The sequence below is a fragment of the Engystomops pustulosus genome, chromosome 2, assembly GCF_040894005.1.
Source record: "Engystomops pustulosus chromosome 2, aEngPut4.maternal, whole genome shotgun sequence".
Taxonomy (NCBI): domain Eukaryota; kingdom Metazoa; phylum Chordata; class Amphibia; order Anura; family Leptodactylidae; genus Engystomops; species Engystomops pustulosus.
The window spans coordinates 97,179,883-97,198,961 of NC_092412.1; the positions used below are offsets into that span (position 1 = coordinate 97,179,883).

The 19,079-nt window shown below is 41.3% G+C and overlaps 2 protein-coding genes across 7 annotated transcripts in view; both read left to right on the forward strand.

Moving 5' to 3' along the window:
• The window catches only part of TMCO3 (transmembrane and coiled-coil domains 3), a 43,251-nt gene extending 39,526 nt beyond the window's left edge, over positions 1–3,725 (forward strand). For all 3 annotated transcript variants that reach the window (XM_072135621.1, XM_072135622.1, XM_072135620.1), the window contains one exon: positions 735–3,725. In XM_072135621.1, coding sequence (XP_071991722.1) covers positions 735–848 — 114 coding nt within the window. In that variant the 3' untranslated portion in view covers positions 849–3,725. The remainder of the gene's footprint in view (positions 1–734) is intronic.
• Positions 3,726–12,053: 8,328 nt separating this feature from the next.
• Positions 12,054–19,079, forward strand: part of TFDP1 (transcription factor Dp-1) — a 42,383-nt gene continuing 35,357 nt past the window's right edge. Inside the window, exon 1 of one of the 4 annotated variants that reach the window (XM_072135629.1) lies at positions 12,054–12,749. The gene's annotated coding sequence lies outside the window, so the exon portion shown is untranslated. Of the gene's footprint in view, positions 12,750–13,076; positions 13,211–19,079 lie in introns of those variants that run through there. The other 3 variants (XM_072135630.1, XM_072135631.1, XM_072135632.1) reach the window with 3 other exon arrangements.

The window sequence follows — 19,079 nt, forward strand, 5'->3', positions numbered from 1 at the left end:
AGGGCACCATTAACAGTGTTATGTAAGAGGTTCAACCCCCTTGTGCAGCACAACCACATTAAAAATGCCTGTTGTGGGATGTTATGAGAAATGCATTCCTTATTACATCAGTTTGGAATTAAGTATTCCTTTAAATGAGTGGACAAAATGAAAATGTTAACAACCTGTTCCCATTTGCCATTTGTTGGTAGCCTTATGGGGTAAGTTCCAAATGTTAGATATTAGCAGGCGTTGTAACCTGAAGGATTCCCACATCACTGCACCAGAATGTGGTGTCCTCCATATACACATTGGGGAAGATTTATCAAGCTGTCTAAAAGTCAGAATGTTCCTAGTTCCCCTTGGCAACCAATTACAGCTCCGCTTTCATTTTACCAGTGCTCATGAATATTTTAATGGGGAGCTGTGATTGGTTGCCATGGGCAGCTACGAATATTCTGACTTTTGGACAGTTTGAAAAAATCTGCCCCATAATGACAGGATATTTTATATGACTTCACACGGGGAAGGTAATTGTAGTATTTTGGCTAGTGTAGTGTGGGTATTTGTGAATAAATTCAGCAGTGTGAAAGTATACTCTTTCTCTGGATCCATTTCTGGATTTGCCTTACAAATATGGATACAAAATGTCAAAGTGTTAAAGCAAGGGCATTTCTGACCATACATGGGTGTAGTGTTTGAATGCGCATGCTTTTGTGTTCTTTTGTGAAAAAAAGTTTTTTCTCTGCTTCCAGGTCTACCTCCTTATCCTGAGTGTGACAACACTAAGCCTTCTCCTAGCACCTGCTCTATGGAGAGTAGCTATTACCAAATGCGTTCCCAGACCAGATAAACGACTGAGCACTTGATAGCCTCCAGAGTATGACCATCGCCAGTGTTTCTTACACCATTTATGTCCCAGAAACCTATGTAGCCTTTTGCTACCAGAAGACTTTTAGAAGGTAAACCTGGTATGGCTCCTGCTTTGGTATTACTGGAATCTTCACCATGTTTAATCTTGGTCCTGGTCCTTCATACCTAATAACTTCCTGGAGATAACCTTGAATATTTCTCCTCTATGTGCCTTTAAGCTAAAGTTTATTTCATGTGTTTTTGAGCATCATCTTGAAGTATTTTTATTGCACTACTTTGTGCTGTTTACTAGGACTGTTGAATCAAGGTGCAGGTAAATGACAAATCTACAGAATAGAAAAGCTTATGGGAGAGGCTTGCAGCAACTCATGCGTCATAGTGTATGCTCAGATTATTGACACATTGCTTCTCTGCAATAACCTAAGGCCAGCACATTTGCAGGTTGTACTGTATCATGGAAATATTTTTATGAAGGATAGTTGTATCCTGGGTTTATCCCTGACTGTATTTTATAAGAACCTTTTTCTCTTTTATGTAAAAATGTTTTTCTTTGTCTTCAGTGAAGGTGGGCAGAGTCACTGTAGTTATTTAATAATAGATGGGTATGACCTATTCTGGATATTTGAGCACACTTTACAAATAATTGCAGGGATGGAATGCGTTTCCTTGAGGAAAGTGTCAGGAACCAGATAGAAAATGAAAAGACCATTTGTTCTGTCTCGTGTCATAAACAGTTGGGCATGTGCAAAATTATTTCTCATATAAATATATTGTCTGGTTTGGACACCCACCTTGTAGTCTTTCTGAGGCTATTTTAAAGGGAACCTGTCGCCAGATTTTACCCCACTAAACTGCTAGCACCCTCAGGAAGGGTATGAAATGTTCTCTTTAAAATTCCCTATTTTATCTAAAGTCTCACAGTTTACTTATTAAAAAAAAAAAAAAAGAAATCTCATCCAAAGTTGTGTGGAAATGAGCAGAAAATAGTCATATTTGCCTGAGATGAGTCAAGTTTAGAGGCTGTTGATGTGTCAATTCTGCTGAAATGGCTCCCAATGTTAGAACATTACATTGGTAAATACTTTGTAAGGCTATCTGTACATGTTGCGGATTGCAATACGGAAATTCCAATATACATGTCTGTTTACTTTTTTTATATGCGGATATGTCTATTTTGTGTTGTGTTTTTTTTTTTTTTATGCTCATTTTCCACATGCATTTTTTTACCTGTTTTTTTTTCACCTGATTTGACGTTATTTTAAGCAAAAGTGTCCATCAAATCCGCATGGTGTGGATTTGAAGCAGATATGTTGCAGATGTGAAAATCTCCCATAGACTCATTGAAAAAAAATGCATGCAAAAATCCATGCGGATGCACCAGAAAAGTAACATGAGCATTATTTTATTTCCAGTATTGAGCAACAGTTTCTGTGGGGTAAGAAACCGCATTGTCTACATGACTTTTTTCTGTATTACACTGCAGATTTTCCACATTGAATCCACAACGTGTGCAGATAGCATAAGACCGTAAGATAAGATTGCATAAGATCTATCACTAAATCTTGTGTTTGTGGCCATATTTAGGGTAAACAGAGCGAAAGTGAGAAGCAGAAATGTTTCTTTTTTTAAAAAATGCCCAAAATGATGTCCGAATTTTCTGGATTCCGTTCTTTCTAGATATTCTCTTAGACAATGAACTGCTATTGTTGCACCTATAGATGACAACTGTGTTGCTGGTATTTTCTTGTACTTAACTCATTCCAGGTTCATAGAGACCAATAGTAGAACAGAATGTTAAATTGTAAGAGCACAGTAAATCTTTCCTGAAAGCTGCTAATAAGGAAAAATGAATCCTGAAAATAAATCCCATTCCGTTGAAATCTGAAGAATGTGCAGAGTTCCTTCAAGTCAACAAAAATGAGGTTCTCTTTTACCTAGTTTGACACCAGGCTCCGTATTACTGTACATTTTCTATGAAGATATAAGTGTACGAGTTACTTACTAGGTAAACATGTCACAAATGCAGCTTGACCAGCATTGTTACAGAACACATTATTGAGATGTTTATAATTGTGGAAAAAGACTAGATATAACTTTTCTCTTGTATGTGCAGTTTTTACACTTTAGGCTGCATTCACACAAATGTATGCCCGCCGAGCTGTAGCCAGACGGGCACACGCTCGCCGCGATGGAGAGGAGGAAGGGTGATCCCTCTCCACAGCGATGCACGGCGCCGTAACACTGGGAAAGATGGGACATGTGCGACACCATATTGCTCAGTGTGCCCATTGCCGTCTATGGGGGATGTATGTACGGCCCCCGACGGTCATGTGAATGCAGCCTTAGATGTAGTCATGGGGCAGTCCTTTCATTGATGTAAGACTTTACAGACATAGTTAGCTGTCACTGATGGGACCAACATCATGACTAGATGGCTGCTTCTAATGCACACATAGTTGACACGTTAATATAAATCTATTACCAACGATTCATATTCAATATATCAATAATCTGCACTGCTCCATTCTGCTCTATAACATGCTGCCAATAGATTGATCTACAATTTTGTGGCAACGTGTTCTTTTTAATAGGGTCTTTCCATCCTAAGGTCCAACATCCTTACATCTAGAATGTTAGGATAGCCTATAGTATTTTAAGATGGACATAACCCTCAAAATTTGTGAAGGAGCAGCAGCACTGGTCACCCTCCATTGTAAGCATTACTGGTGGTCTCAATAGTATTCAGTCAGGCCCCCATCTTTTAAGTTATGGGATTTCTTATACTAAATGAAATGAACAGTAATGTTGCTTTATCAGGGAACACTTACATGATTGAATTACTTGAAGGTTAAATAAAGAGAATGTAAACTTTATCTGGTACTTCACATCTTTTTATTAGGTGTATGAAATGTTTGTTAGCTCCGCTGTGTCTCTTTTGAAGCTATGTAGATGACCCATTATTCTATTAATCTCCATACATTTACTTCCCTCTGTCACACATCCACATTCATTCTTTATTTTCTTATTGTCAAATATCTATCATATTGGAATTCATCTGTAAGTGTCTCTTGTTCTAGTACATGATTGATTGTTATCTTTCCATCAGTGACTTTCTATTGGTCACCGGTCTATTTGCTGCTATACATGCACAGTCATGGCAATCCATCTATTGTATGATACAACATACAACATACAACAGTGAAGGTGTGGAGACTGTAGTAATATTCTTATATTTGTTAGCCAAATCCCTCCTTCCTTCTAAAATTAACTTTTAGAATTATGCTAATGAGCCAGAAGGGCTCTCTGGGTGCTACTACACAGGATAACATACTTTTTTCAGGCTCATGAGCAAATTTAAAAAAAAATATATTTTAGAAAGGAGGATATGGGTAACTAATACAAGAAGATTATCACAGTCACTGGATCTATGAGTAAGAAATCTGGTATATCATGATGGATCTTGATGGTAGCTTTGCTTCTAAAACCCATTTGCTTCAACAATATATTCAGCAGTATTTAAAAAGGTGACAAGGTGACAATTCTATAAGTCATGGGATATAAAATATTGATCTATTAACTGGTTCGCAACCACCCGCTGTGTATTCACTGCGGCGGTCGGGTCACGCTGCATGGAGAGGGCTCACGGGCTGAGCCCTCTCCATAGCCGGCAAGTCTTTGCTGCATATTGCTAGCACCGATCGCGGGTGTTATCACAGCGATGGCCGGCAGCCTCAAAAAGATAGCGGCGCATGGGTGCCGCCATCTTGCCTAGGATCGTCGCACCCTGTGACGTCATCGGGGAGCGGCGATCCATCTTCCGAAGACCCGAGGCTATTTCGTTTTAACCCCTTCATTATAATGTGCTGATAGCACATTGTAATGAATGAGGAGGAAAATCCCCATATACTGCCATACTGTAGGGTTAAAGTACCCTAGGGAGTCTGAAAAATAGTAAAAAGAAAAATAATTATTTTTTTTAAATTCTAATAAAAAAACCTAAAAATTCAAATCACCCCCCTTTCCCTAGAACTGACATATAAATAAACAGTAAAATGTATAAACACATTAGGTATCGACGCGTCCGAAAATGCCCGATCTATCAAAATATATTAACGGTTTTTCACTGTGTGTGCTATTTTCCGTTACAAGGTTAAACAAAGTCGAAAATGCCACTTTTTTGTCATTTTGAAAAATATAAAAAAATCGATAAAAAGTGATCAAAAGGTCGAACGGTCCTTAAAATGGTATCATTGAAGATATTATCAAATGTCGCAAAAAATGACACCACCCACAGCTCGGTACAACAAAGTATAAAAAAGTTATAAGCGCCAGAAGATGGCAAAATTAAAAAAAAAAAATGTACAGGAGGTTTTAATTTTTGTAAATGTATGAAAACATTATAAAACCTATACAAATTTGGTATCCCCGTAATCATACTGACCCAAAGAATAAAGTAGACATGTCATTTGGGGCGCACAGTGAAAGCTGTAATATCCAAGCCCACAAGAAAATGGCGCAAATGTGTTTTTTCACCATTTTCACTGCATTTGGAATTTTTTCCCCGCTTCCCAGTACACTGCATGGAATATTCAATACCATCACTTTGAAGTGCAATTTGTTACGCAGAAAATAAGCCGTCACACAGCTCTTTATGTGTAAAAATAAAAAAAAGTTATAGATTTTTGAAGGTGGGGAGTGAAAAATGGAAATGAAAAAACAGGAAAGGGCCCGGTCCTTAACCGGTTAAAGTAGTACTTTTTGTAATACTTTCACAGTAACCTAATTGAGAAATGTGTCTGACATTACGGATGACTAGAAAATCCGGAAGAGTGAAAAGAGACTTGTTCTGCATACTGTGTCTCTAAATATATAGTAGATGAAAGCTCCTAAGCCGGTGATCTATAATAACCAAACAACTTGTGGCGTGTTACTCTCCACTCCCACGCCCTTGCCATCTGCTGTAAAGTGATAAATATCGGTAACTGACCTATATTGCTCTGCATGTATGTTTAATGCCTTTTACATTCCAGAGTCATTCACTGTATTATTTAAGAGAGATATGTTATCTACATTAACTCTGAGGTTGCTTGTTTTTATCTTGAGCTTGCTAAACCTGACTGAAAAGTGGAATATGTTGACATGCAACATCACATTATACATATGATAAAACATTTCCTATAAAGTGACAGCTTGTTAATGCAGATGTATTAATAGTATTGGTTAATAGTATTATTGATAAGAGGATCTCCCCAAACAGAGGAGATGTTGCAGATATTTTGACAAAGGTTTGTGAAAGAGGTCTCCTCCAATCTACAGGGTAGGTGTGCCTTTAATGTTTAGAGTCCCACCGCCATGACCCCTACCATTCAGAAGAACTGGTGTCCTGTAAGCCTGTTAGACTCCCTTTTAACACTGAATTTTAACTTTAGCAATGTATGTGTTCTTACAGGACTGAAATAGCAGAACCGCAGCCCCCCTTATTCATATGTACGCTTTTTGAGCCAGGGATCCACAATGACGCCACTGTATGTATATGGCAGATAAAATTAAATGAAATACCAACGCCCAGATGAGAATACCCTCCCCTCTTTCATGGAGCTGTCCTGGGTACAGTGCTGGAACAGGATAAACCGTTGCAGGTGCTAACACACTACATGCCACCATGCCAACCATTTCAGGAAAGCAGATGCTCTAGTGCAGTGGTGGGGAACCTATGGCACAGGTGCCAGAGGGGGCACTCGGAGCCCAGACAGGACTCAAAGAATCTTCCTCCACTTCAAAGCAACTTAAAAGATGCTGCTTTTGGTCCTATATTAAAGTGATACTTACTTCGCTGTTGGGACTGTAGGAAGAGGGAGAATGAGTAGATAGCGCCGAATTACCTTTAGAGGACCTTCTGCTGGCCCCACAATTCTCTGTGTACAGAGGGACACTGGAAAGAAGTTAAAATGATGCAAATTTTCAATCTTGTCCTCGGGAGGTCAATATGATCGAAAGTTGTTGAAGAACAGGGAGCAATAAGTTAATGCTTTAATTTTTGTTGGCACCTGGCAATAATTAAGGATGGTGTTGGGTTGCAGTTTGGGCACTCTGCCACCAAAAGGTTCGCCATCACTGCTCTAGTGTAAGCAGTGGTGCAATGTCTTATGAAAAGAAATCCTATATAACACAGTAATACATGGCTGTAATCTGCAATTAGGAATTGTGATATTACAGCATTATTAGAATTATCTTTCCTTAGAACACATCTAGCAATGATTGACAAGTCTCCATAGTCATGTGAATGCCTTCTATCTCAGGATTATCTTAAAATTGGATATATTTAAGGACTTGGCTGAATAATACAGTGTTTTAAGAAGTGCAGAAACCAGCAATTCTTGTTTATTTGGATCCTGGTTCTCCATTTTCATTCCAATGCTCTTGTACCAGTGGCTGAACTGCTACATATTACTTAACATACCAGTGTGCTTGAAAATGCTAAGGGAAATACTGGTACTGTATATTGTTTGCTGCTACCTTGACATTCAGCTTTGTTTTGTCAAACTCTTATACGTTCAACAGTCCTAGATTAGAAAGCAAATATTACCTTCTCACAGGGCTGGAACGTCACAATGGTTCTGAAGATTTCTGTATTGCGGCTCATTCAGGTTCTTTTTTTTTACATCTGAATATGGAATATCTCGAACGAACCACAGACCTCCATAGAAGTCAATGGACCCACAAATAAAACGGATGCCACAAGGATGACATCTGTTTGTGGTCCGTTTTTTCTGTTGCTAGGCAATTTACTGGGCTAGTTCTCACTCATAAGTGAAATGAAACAGGAAAACAGTAAGTAGCAAATATGCGGGCATACAGGCGGTCCCCTACTTAAGAACACTCGACTTACATACGACCCCTAGTTACAAACGGACCTCTGGATATTGGTAATTTATTGTACTTTAGTCCTAGGCTACAATGATCATCTGTAATAGTTATCACAGGTGCCTGTAATGAAGCTTTAGTGTTAATCCTGATTCTAATGACAACTCAATTGTCACAGGGGACCAAAAAAGTTCTGGCTGGGATTACAATGATAAAATATACAGTTCCGACTTACATACAATTCAATTTTTGACTGTTTTTCCCCGAATAATCTTAATAGGTTGTAAGCAACCAAACGCATGTCAAAAATGGATGCGTTTTTATGCATGAATAAGTTTTCCAAGTTTTTTGTGGTAAAATTTGGTGCCTCTGCTTATACTCGAGTATATATGTCAGTTTTAAAACAAACTAAAAACGCATGCTTAAAAACGGACCAAAAATGTCCTCAGGGCGCTTTCCCATGTGGCGTTTTCGCTGCGTTTTTAAACGCATCCAAAATACAAGTGGGAGTTTTAATTGAAACGCATACGTTTTCAATTGAACGCATGCGTTTCAGTGCAGACGTATATGCGTTTTGGCCAAAACCCCTCCCACTTGCTTTTTTGGAAGCGCCTTCCCACGTGATGTTTAAGGGTGCTGCAACACTTCGTGTTCTTGGACCGTTTTAAAGCATGCGTTTTCAGTCCGCACAAGGTTTTTAACGTTTACCATGCATATTGGCTGCTTTGAACCTGTTTATCTTTATTTCTAGAAGTGTAAGCAGCTGTGAAACAGATTAAAACCAGCCAAACACATTGTAAACATACAAAAAAATGCATCAGTTTAAAAATGCATGGTTTTCAGTCAATTTAACCCCTTACTGACATTTGACGTAATAGTACTGCATTACGCAATTCCCGCAATTTGCAGTACTATTACGTCAAAAAAAGCTGCGGGTTTCTGGTATATATTAACCCCTAACACGCCACAGTTGCGCTGACCGCGTTGTGTTAGGGGCATTTAACAAGAATCGGACCCTCCTGCGGCGCTTACGAGGGGGGGGGGGAGGTCCGCTGCTCCGATCGCAGCCCTGGGAATGCCAGTGTCTCGGGGCTGCGCGATCTTCTTCCAGGAGCCGGGTCCTGAGCAGCATGCTCAGTGTGTTACATTACACAGTGTAATACATACGTATTACACTGTGTAAGGTGAAGAAGAGCTTGAACAAGCGATCAGTGGATCGCTTTTTCAAGCCAACCTGTAAAAGTAAATAAAAAAAGTTAAAAACATTGAATAAAAACATTTTTAATGAAAATAATTAATTAAATAAAGCTAAATTCCCCTAAACGGGGAACGCCGTAAAAACAAAACACGAAAAACAAAACACGAAAAACTTGCCAAAAATGTACATTTTTCATAAAATCTCTTCACAAAAATGTTCTAAAAAGTGTTGTAAAAAGTTATGTGCACAAAATGGTACCACTTGAAAGGACAACTCAACACGTAAAAAATAAGCCCTAAACTAGCTCTGTCAACCAAAAAATTTTACAGTTACGTCTCTGAAAAGATGGCAATGCAAAAACAAAGGAGATTTCCTCTATATTAGTTTTTTCCAGTAAAGATGTAAAAATAAATGGAAAACCTATATAAATGGAGTATCACCATAATCGCAGTGATCTATAGAATAAAGATAATATAGTATTTTTACTGTATGGTGTATGACCCCAAAAAATTACTAATACTTCATATATTTGAAAAGGACACATGGAGAAGCTGTTTCCCAAGGGTGGGGGGTGGGGAAACTGCTCCTTTCCAGACACTCCCAGTGGACGAGTGCCTAGTCACACAGCAGATGCTAATGAAAGTTACATTATAACATATCTTTTTTTTCTGTAAAACCTATTTTTTTTTATACAAAAATACTTTGGCAGTGTATGTACTATGCTCTGTGGGGACTGGGGGGATAATAAAATCTCATCAATAAGCTAATGACCCACTAAAATTAAATATTTGTAAAGTGCATCTCATGTTGCAAAAAATAAGCCCTTATATGTCCAATTTGCCAAAAAAATAAAGATTGTATAGCCAATAAAAAGTGACAATGCATAATCTGCTCTGATTGGCGCAGCTTCCCTTCCATGCCCTGGCGTGTGCCCATACAGCAGGTTACCACCACATATGGGGTATTACTATACACGGGAGAGATTGGGTATCAAACTTTGAGTGTTTTGGTATTTTATCCACTGAGAATTTGTACATTTTTTGAAAAACACAATAATTAAGCCAAAAAAATGTTACTTTCAAAATTGCATCCCATTTTGTTTTAACCCTTGTAAAACAATTAAAGGGTTAACAAACTTCATAAAACTTGTTTTATGTACGTTGAGGGGTGTAGTTTGTATAATGAGGTAATTTATGGGGCTTTACTTTTATTTAGGTCTCTCAAAGTGACATGAAACCTGAGCAGGTCCCTCAATAACAGGATTTTGCGGTTTTTATGAAAATGTGAAAAATTGCACCTAACGTTCAAAGCCCCATAACAGCTTACAAAAATGAGAGAATGCATAAAAAACCATGTCCACATAATAACGAACATTCACTAAATGTCTATGTGTGGAAAAAGTAGAACATTTTGAAGTTCGAAAAGCGAGAATTTTTCCAAAGATTTAGGATTTTTTCATAAATAAACGCAACACATACCACCAAAATTTTTCAACTAACATGAAGTACAAAGTGTCACGAGAAAACAATTTTAAAATCACTTGGATAAGTTAAAGCGTTCCGAAGTTATAACCACTTATAGTGACACAGGGCAGATTTGAAAAAATGGGCCGTGTCAGGAAGGTGAAAAGTGGCTTTGGCGTTAAGGGGTTAAAAATGGTCCAAGAATGCGACGTGTGGCAGTACCCTTCGGGCGTGTTCACACGTTGCGTTTTCATTGCGTTTTAAAAAGCATTACAACAGCTGGGATGAGGTGATTTGCCTAACTACATTACTGTTAACGTTTCCGTTTACAAAACGCATTGTAAACGCCTTAATAACGCATGCGTTAACAAATGTAAACAGCAATGTAATTAGGCAAATCGCCTCTCCTCAGCTGTTGTAAGGACAAAACACAACGTGTGAACATGCCCTCAGGGTGAGGTCACACTTTGTGCTTGCGCAGCTATGATTTATGTTCACCAATCACATAAGTTTCACTGCAAATGTATTTTGCCCGAGCCACACTCCATTGCACTGTGCTTGAAAACGCAGAGCGTGACCAAACGCATTCACATGATGCATTGTGTCACATTTTTTGATGCGTTTTCAACGCATTGCAAAGGCCTTGGCATTGGTTACACTGGATTCAACTGCACAATGTAACCTCAGCAAGTGCTCAAGGCTGAAGCCTTTGAAATGTGTCAAAAATGCATCAAAAAACGCAATGCAATGCACTGTGTGAAAGTGCCCTCAGGGTGGTGGCACAAGTGGCGTTTTGAACCCGTTTTTAAGTAGTCATTGGAAAATGGTCAAAAACGCATGCGTTTTTTAATGGACTGCTTAAAAAACGGCCTAAAAACGACACGTGCCACCACCCTAAGGCCGACCGCATAAGTGGTGTTTTGAACCCGTTTTTGGGCCCTTTTTAAGCAGTCCGTTAAAAAACGCATGCGTTTTTGACCAGCTTTACCAATTATCCTAATTAAAACGGGTCAAAAACAGACTGCTTGAAAACTGCTCAAAAACGTGTGCAAAACGCCACGTGTCCCACCGGCCTTACTCCTCCTGATGCAGCTGTATCTGAGCTTGGGTTCTCTAGTCTATGATTTACATACAGACTGTCCAGTACAGAAGGGGAGACGTCTATAAATCCCTTTCAGATAACACACAGACTTCTATTTATGGCCTGAATACAGCTGTCTGGTCGTCCCTTCCTAATTAAAGATCTGCCATGTGCAGCATTGCTGAGAACCCCTCCATTCCAGCGCTGCTGTCCACTTTCCCTCACCTAGCTGTAGGTTATACGCTGGCTCTCTGGGGGCGGGTCTCCCCTGCAGCCAATCACTGCCCGGACGGCGTGGGATAGCGGTGACCTGTCATTTATGGGAGCTAAAGGGCCATGACCCTGGCAGCTGGCGCGGGAACAGAGGGATGTATGTTTTATTATTAGCTGCTTTTTCACTCCTGTAGTAGAAGGAACAGTCACTAGTTCCGTGGCCGCAGGTAGCAGCAGGTGCTCAGAGCACGGCGCCTCGCGCTGTAATTCCAGCCAATCAGGAAAAGCTGGAGCTGCGCCGGGTAAATATTTCAGGCAGTTAGTGACGTCACGAACCCGTGCACGAGTTCTTGTAAACACACCTCTTCCCTCTCATTGACGCTCAGAGGAGCCAATCAGCGTGCAGAGAATCGGAACTCGTCGTGACGTCACTCCCAGCTGCAATTCTACCCAAACAGAATGGAGAACTGCTCACCGGAGCCGGCGCGGGGCGGAGTTACGTTGCCTGACGCGTAGCCCTTTCCAGCCAATCAGCGTGCAAGTCGGCCAGACGCCGCCAAGCTCGGTTTTTTGTTTGAGGTGACGGGAAGGGAGGATACAGCGAGAGGAGGAAGAGGAGACGGGCCTGGAGGAAGGAGGCAGTGCGCAGACATAAGGGGACGAGGCCACCGGCTCCGAGCCCCTGACGGCCGGTGCATTGAGGGAGAGCGGCAGGGTGCGCGGATACCGTGTGTGGCCACAGTGTGAACGGGGGTGAGGGGCCCGCCGCGAGCTGTGGTGATAAGTAGGGCGCAGCCTCGTACTCGTGAGGATGCTGCATCCCCGCGCCCTGCTCCCGGCCGCTCCTGTCACCCTCTCCCCGTGAGCAGCTGCACTCCCGCAGACACAGGCCTAGGCCCCGGAGCCTCAGGCGCTCTGTTGTGCTGTGCGCACCCGGCACTTGGTGTCTCTCCTCCGCCTCCTCTCACATGAACCGCGCTGCTCCCCTCGCTGTCCCAGAGCCCCTCCGCTGACGGACCTGGAGCGTGTGGCCTATCAGGAGGTTGGTGTCCTGCTTGAGGCCTGAGCTCTGGACACGGTGAGCTGCCTAGGGCATAGCTGGGGCCAATGTGTACGAGCCGGGGCCCTGGAGGCCGGGATGGGGACCTGTTTCTCCCCGCCGCGGAGGCAGAGGCCTACTGCTCCGTGACACAGCCTGGCACCGGGGCAGCTGCCAGTTTTGTGTTTGTTGGCTAAGATGGCTGCCTGCTCTGCAGCCTGGGGTGTTGGGGTCGTGTGCAGGGCATGGGGCTCCTCTGTTGGACTCTGTGGGTGGAGAAGCTGCAGGGCCCCCACACTTCAGGCCTCTGTGCTTAGTTTCCTGTTGGCCTCACTTCTTAGACCTCCTCTTCCTCCTGTATGCTTGGTATTCCAGAGTATGAAAGTGAGGGGCAGACACTGAGGCTTCACCCCATCTGTGCCCATGCCTGGCTGCAGCACATGGTGCTTGTATCTTTCTGTTAACCCTCTTCCTCTCAGGTGTAAGCCTGATCCTCTTCTGTAAGTGTCTTCAGCTTATTTTGGGGGTGGATAGTTGGGAGGGGAATGGAGCAGATCCACAATCCCTTGACCTGGAGTGACCTCCAGTGCTGCGTACTTTATTAGCCGGAGGTGCCAGTGCAAGAGGGGCTTAACTGTGCCAGGGTGGCATTCTGCAGCTATGCATAGATAAGGGAAGTTGCATGTATTGTTTCCTTGTGAGTCCTTGTAAGGCCTCCTGTGGTTCTTAGTATGGGGTGTGCTACACTATACTGAAGGGATAGCATTATGAACACAAGTGTGATGTCTTTGGTAGTATTTTAGCTATGTAGTTGCATCATTTTGGTTCAATCCTACTTATTTCTTCTTGTATGAGTTCCCTATTTGTTCATGTCATATCTCATTCCCCGTATAGCTCTACCGATATAGTATGTGTAGCAAGTGGAGCTTGCTGTAGGCCTTGTTCACAACTGAGTCGGTATAGTATGGCGCTTACCATTTGTAAATACTTACAGCCTTCTTAATGTTCGGCCTCGCACACACACAGGTGCACTGCGGGTTGCAAACAGTGGAATGAGAATACATTGATGTCAGTAGAAAATGACTCCCTGAGCTGCAAATATGGACAAGTAAAGGACCTGCTCTATAATTTGTGACCGGGGCAGCTGGCCCACCCATACAGAGTAATGGGTCTTTGTGTTGGCCACAAAAAAAGGCTAAGAACAATGCACCATTACACCTTTGTGTGCATGAAGCCTTAGTCTTCTGGTGCAAGTATAACAATTTTAGGGCATATATGAGGAGTTTTTAGGGATTTTAGTGCCTATTTATGAGAAGTATCTCTGGGGTACATTGTACTTCCTAGTTGCACCATTTAATATGCTGTGCAGTATACTGGAGGCTAGGAAAAAGTGTTTGGTTTTAATATATGGGTGGACATCTACCACCACAATTTAGGTGCCGTGCTTGGGTTGAAAGATTAACTGGACCAAGCATGACATTTATTGGCAGAAACCTTCTCTTTATGTAGAGGGCTCATAAAATATACTAGGATACATCTGTATTTTCAGTGTACTAACCTTCTATTACAGCGTTTCTCAGGCATTCACTTAGAGATCATTGTAATGACAGGCCTGTGAGAAGCTACCTTTCCTGTGGCTGACTTAAATGCCTGTGAGCCCTTTTGCAATAATGTGTATATATACACTGCTCACAAAATAAAAGGTACTCTCAAATAACACATCCTAGATCTGCATGAAATATGCTCATTCAGTACTTTGTGCTGTACATAGCTGAATGTGCTGACAACCAAATCAAAAGATAAATAAATGGAAATCAAATGTATTAAACAATGGAGGTCTGCATTTGGAGTCGCCCACAAAATTCAAGTGATAAAACACACTAATGGTTGATCCAACTTTGATGCGAAAATCAAGTCAAAATAAGGCTTAGCATTGTGTGACCTCCATATGCCTGTATGACCTCCATACAATGCCTCGGCATGCTCCTGATGAGGTTGCGGATGGTCTCCTGAGTGATCTTCTCAGAGACCTGAACTAAAGCATTCGCCAACTCCTGGACAGTCTGTGATGCAACTTGACGGTGTATGGAGTGAGACATGATGGTCCAGATGTGCTCACTCGTATTAAAGTCTGGGAATGGAGCATGCCAGTCCATAGCTTCAATGCCTTCATCTTGCAGGAACTGCTGACACACTCCAGGGACATGAGGTCTAGCATTGCCCTACATTGGGCCAACCACACCAGCATACGGTCTCACAAGGGGTCTGAGGATCTCATCTTGGTACCTAATGGCAGTCAGGCTACCTCTGGAGGGCTTTGTGGTGCTCTAAGAAATGCCACCGCCCACCATTACTGACTCACTGCCAAACCGGTCATGCTGAAGGATGTTGCAGCCAGCATGTCATTCTTCATGTCGTATCCAGACTCTCACATCTTTCACATGTGCTCAATGTGAACCTGCTTTAATCTGTGAAGAGCACCAGGCGTCAGTGGTGAATTTGCGAATCCTGGTGTTCTCTGGTATATGCCCAGCGTTCTGCACGGCATTGGGCTTTGGGCAGAACCCCCATCTGTGGAGGTTGAGCCCTCATGCCTTCCTCATGGAGTCGCTTTCTAACAGTTTGTGCGTACACATGCACCTTTGTGGCTAATGGAAGTCACTCTGGTAGTGCACCTTCTGTTCTTCCTTGCACAAAGACTGAGGTAGCAGTCCTGCTGCTGGGTTGTTGCCCTCCTATGGCCCCTCCACATCTCCTGGTCTACTGGCCTTTCTCCTGGTAGCACCTCTGGACTCTATGCTGACTGGCACAGCAAACCTTCTTGGCACATCTTGCATTGATGTGCCATCCTGGATGAGCTTCACTAGCTGAGCTACTTGTGTGGGCTGTGAAGTCTGTCTCATGCCAGCACCACCAACTTTCAAAATTAACCAAGACATCAGCCAGAAAGCATTGCTATGGAGAAGTGGTCTGTGGTCCCCACCTGCAGAACCACTCCTTTCATTGAGTGTCTTGCTAATTGCCTGTGAAATTGATTGTCAATCAGTGTTGCTTCCTAAGTGGACAGTTTGCTTTCATAGTTTGATTTACTTGGAGTTCTTTTGTGTTCCTTTATTTTTTTGAACAGTGTACTTTGTTATCCATGAAAGGGTAAAAGGAGTTTGTTTTATTAGACAAGTAACTACCCCTCTCTATACCTGCGCGCTGGTATTTCAGATTTTACTTTACCGTAACATCTTGAAGGGGTTGTCCCAGAGTTCCAATAAATTGAGCCAGGCTAGGGCGGGCTTAAAAAAAAAAAAAAAAAATTGTACTTGCCGCCTCTGTTGCTCCCGATCTTCTACGCTGTGGACCGTCTGATTTGCACTCCTTTAAACAAATGGGGACCTGGATCAGACGGACCATGGCGCAGAACATCGGGAGCAGTGGGGGAGGTGAGTTCACGTTTAATTTAAAAAAAAAAAAAAAAAAAAGCCCGGCTCCTTATTTTTTTTTTTTTGCAATCTCTCGGGCAACCACAAAAGAATATAACAAAAAGTCCTAAAAACCTGGGAAAAAATTAGAAACAGAAAACGGATCAAAATAAAGATACATGTCACTTAGTGTTTTCCTGTAAGCCATGTTGTTGTTGTTGTTATACCTGTACAGAGGGCTCATGAGCAGAGGCCTTTCCATACTGGACAGTTGTGTTATATGGGTATTGGGGCACTATATTTAACCCCATCGCGCACCAGGAGGTACTATTACGTCCTGGTGCTATGGGAGATGTATGCCAGGTGTCAGCTGTATAATACAGCTGACACCCACTTTTTGCTGCAGTGGTGCTGGTCAGTTACCACGGCAGCCGTCAATTTCATAGACTCGTAGGCTTGCCATGTATAATGATATCCAATAGCTTGCAGATGGCAGGCTTTTTTTTTAATATGAAAATTGCAATATACTGCAATACAGTATATAGTAGTATGAGCAATTGGACCCTGTAGGTTTAAAGTACATTAGAGGATCTTTTAATAGTTTAAACTTAAAAAAATTGTAAACACTTTTTTTAATTGCCCCCTTTTTCCCTGGATCACATATAAAAATTAAACAGTAAAAATCATATACATGTTAGGAATCATCACCTCCTGAAATGCCTGTATCAAAATATAAAAAGATTAATCCCAACCTTAACGGATAATAGTGCCTGAGTCGCCACACTGTTACCGTTTTTCCATCCATGAATATTTGAATAAAAAGTGTTTGAACAGTCATATAGGTCCCAAATTGATATAAATGAAAACGCCAGAATGTACTACAGAAAATGACACCTTACACAGGTCCGTAGACCAAAGTGAAAAAGTTATTGTCCTCAGAATATGGCTTTTTTTTTTTTTTTTTAAAGCACAAGAGAATTTATTTTTTTTTAAATCTATTAAAAATTATATAATATTGATACCACTGATCGTATCGTCACAAAGAATAGTCATATGAAGTGCAGAATAAAAGCCGTAAACGGAGCTCACTAGAAAAACATAGGTTTTTTGTCTTTTTCACCACCATAAGAATTTTTTTCCAGTGTATTGCATGGAATAAGTGCCACTAAAAGTGCAATTTGTCCTGCAGATAACAAGCCCTTATACACCCCTGTTAACGTAAAATTAGAAAAAGTTATCACTTCTGGAATGAGGGGGGAAAAAACAAATGCAAAAACGAAAAATGTCATAGTTCTGAAGTGATTAAAGATTGAAATCGCTCCCCTCAAAATATTGAAACAATTATGCCTTATAGTAACCTTCTAGTATCTACAACAACATTTGGCAAGTACAATTTTAGTTTGTATTTTGCTATAAAAGGGATATGTCATTTGGACTGCACAGTGAAGCTGTTAACCTTTAACGACCTGTCCCTTTTTTTGTGCTTGCATTTCCTTTTTTCACTTCCCACCTTCAAAAATCTAACTTTCTTTTGTTTTTACACGTAAAGAGCTTTGTATGGGCTTGTTTGCTGCATAACAAATTGCAGTTCATAGCGATGGTATTGAATATTCCATGCCAAGCCAAGTGGGAAAAAAAAATTCCAAATGCAGTGAAAAAACACTTTGCGCCGTATTCTTGTGGGCTTGGATTTTATGGATTTCACTTTACGCTCACAGCGATAACAAATTTGCATAGGTTTTGTTTTCAAACATTTACAAAAATTAAAACCTCCTGTACAAAAATTTTTTTCTAGATTTTTCCTTCTTCTCGAAATAACTTTCTCATATTTTGTACGGAGCTGTGGGTGTTTTTGCGACTTTTGATGACGTCTTCAATGCTACCATTTTTAGTTCCGCATGACCTTCTAAATGCTTTTTATTGAATTTTTGATATTTTTCAAAATGGCAAGTGGTATTTCCAACTTAAGATGCTATTTTTCGTTACTGGGTTAAACGCAGTGAAAAACTGTTATTATATTTTGATGTGGCATTTTCAGACGCGGCAATATGGAATGTTTATGATTTTTACTGTTTCTTTGTAGCAGTTCCAGGGAAAGGTGGATTATTTTATGGATTTTTTTTAATACATTTTTTAACTTTTTTTTTATTTTTATTTTAACTATTTTTCAGACTCCCTAGGGTAGTTTAATACTAGGTTGTCTGATCGATCCTACCATACACTGGCATACTACAGTATGGCAGTATATGGGAATTTTTCACCTCATTCATTACAATGTGCAAATTGAATGTGTAAATGATAACACCCGCAAACGTTGCTAGCAGCAACGTTTGGTTGCTGCTCTCAGCAAAGTCGCCACAGAAAAGCAGCCGGCTGCGTGACAGGGGGTGCCTGGCGTGTATGCGCTGGAGTTCTCGGAAGCGGGGTGGTGTCAATGGCTTTCGCAGTATGGGTGACAAAGGTATAGGGAGTTCTCGAAAGGCAGGTGATGTAAACGGTCCTCTGGAACTGCGGAATGGGAGGAAGTGGGTAGATTACACAGCACTCTGTGCCGTCTGTTTGACAGCAACGGGCACCTAGGGTTAATTTGCATAATTTAAAAAGTGATTTTGGCAGAAATACGAAGGTTTTATGGCTAATTGAGAAAAGGTCCTGCATCGGAGTGCAAACGGCAACAAGGAAGATATGTTTGGTTTAGATTTCCTATAATGACACATGTTGGAATATTAACATTATGGTGTTATGGTTTTGTGGGGAGTGGTCATGGGCTGAGCCCTTTCCATGAATAGCGAGACTTTACTGCATAATGCTGTCGCTAATAGAGGGTGTTTAAATGGTCAGGCATGGACGGCGCCATATTTCAATGTATTGTCCCTCTTGGTGGTGGTGGTGGTAATGAGCACTTCCCATAATAGCTGGGTAGTCCGTCCAAGACTCTGTGGCCTGTCATTTAACA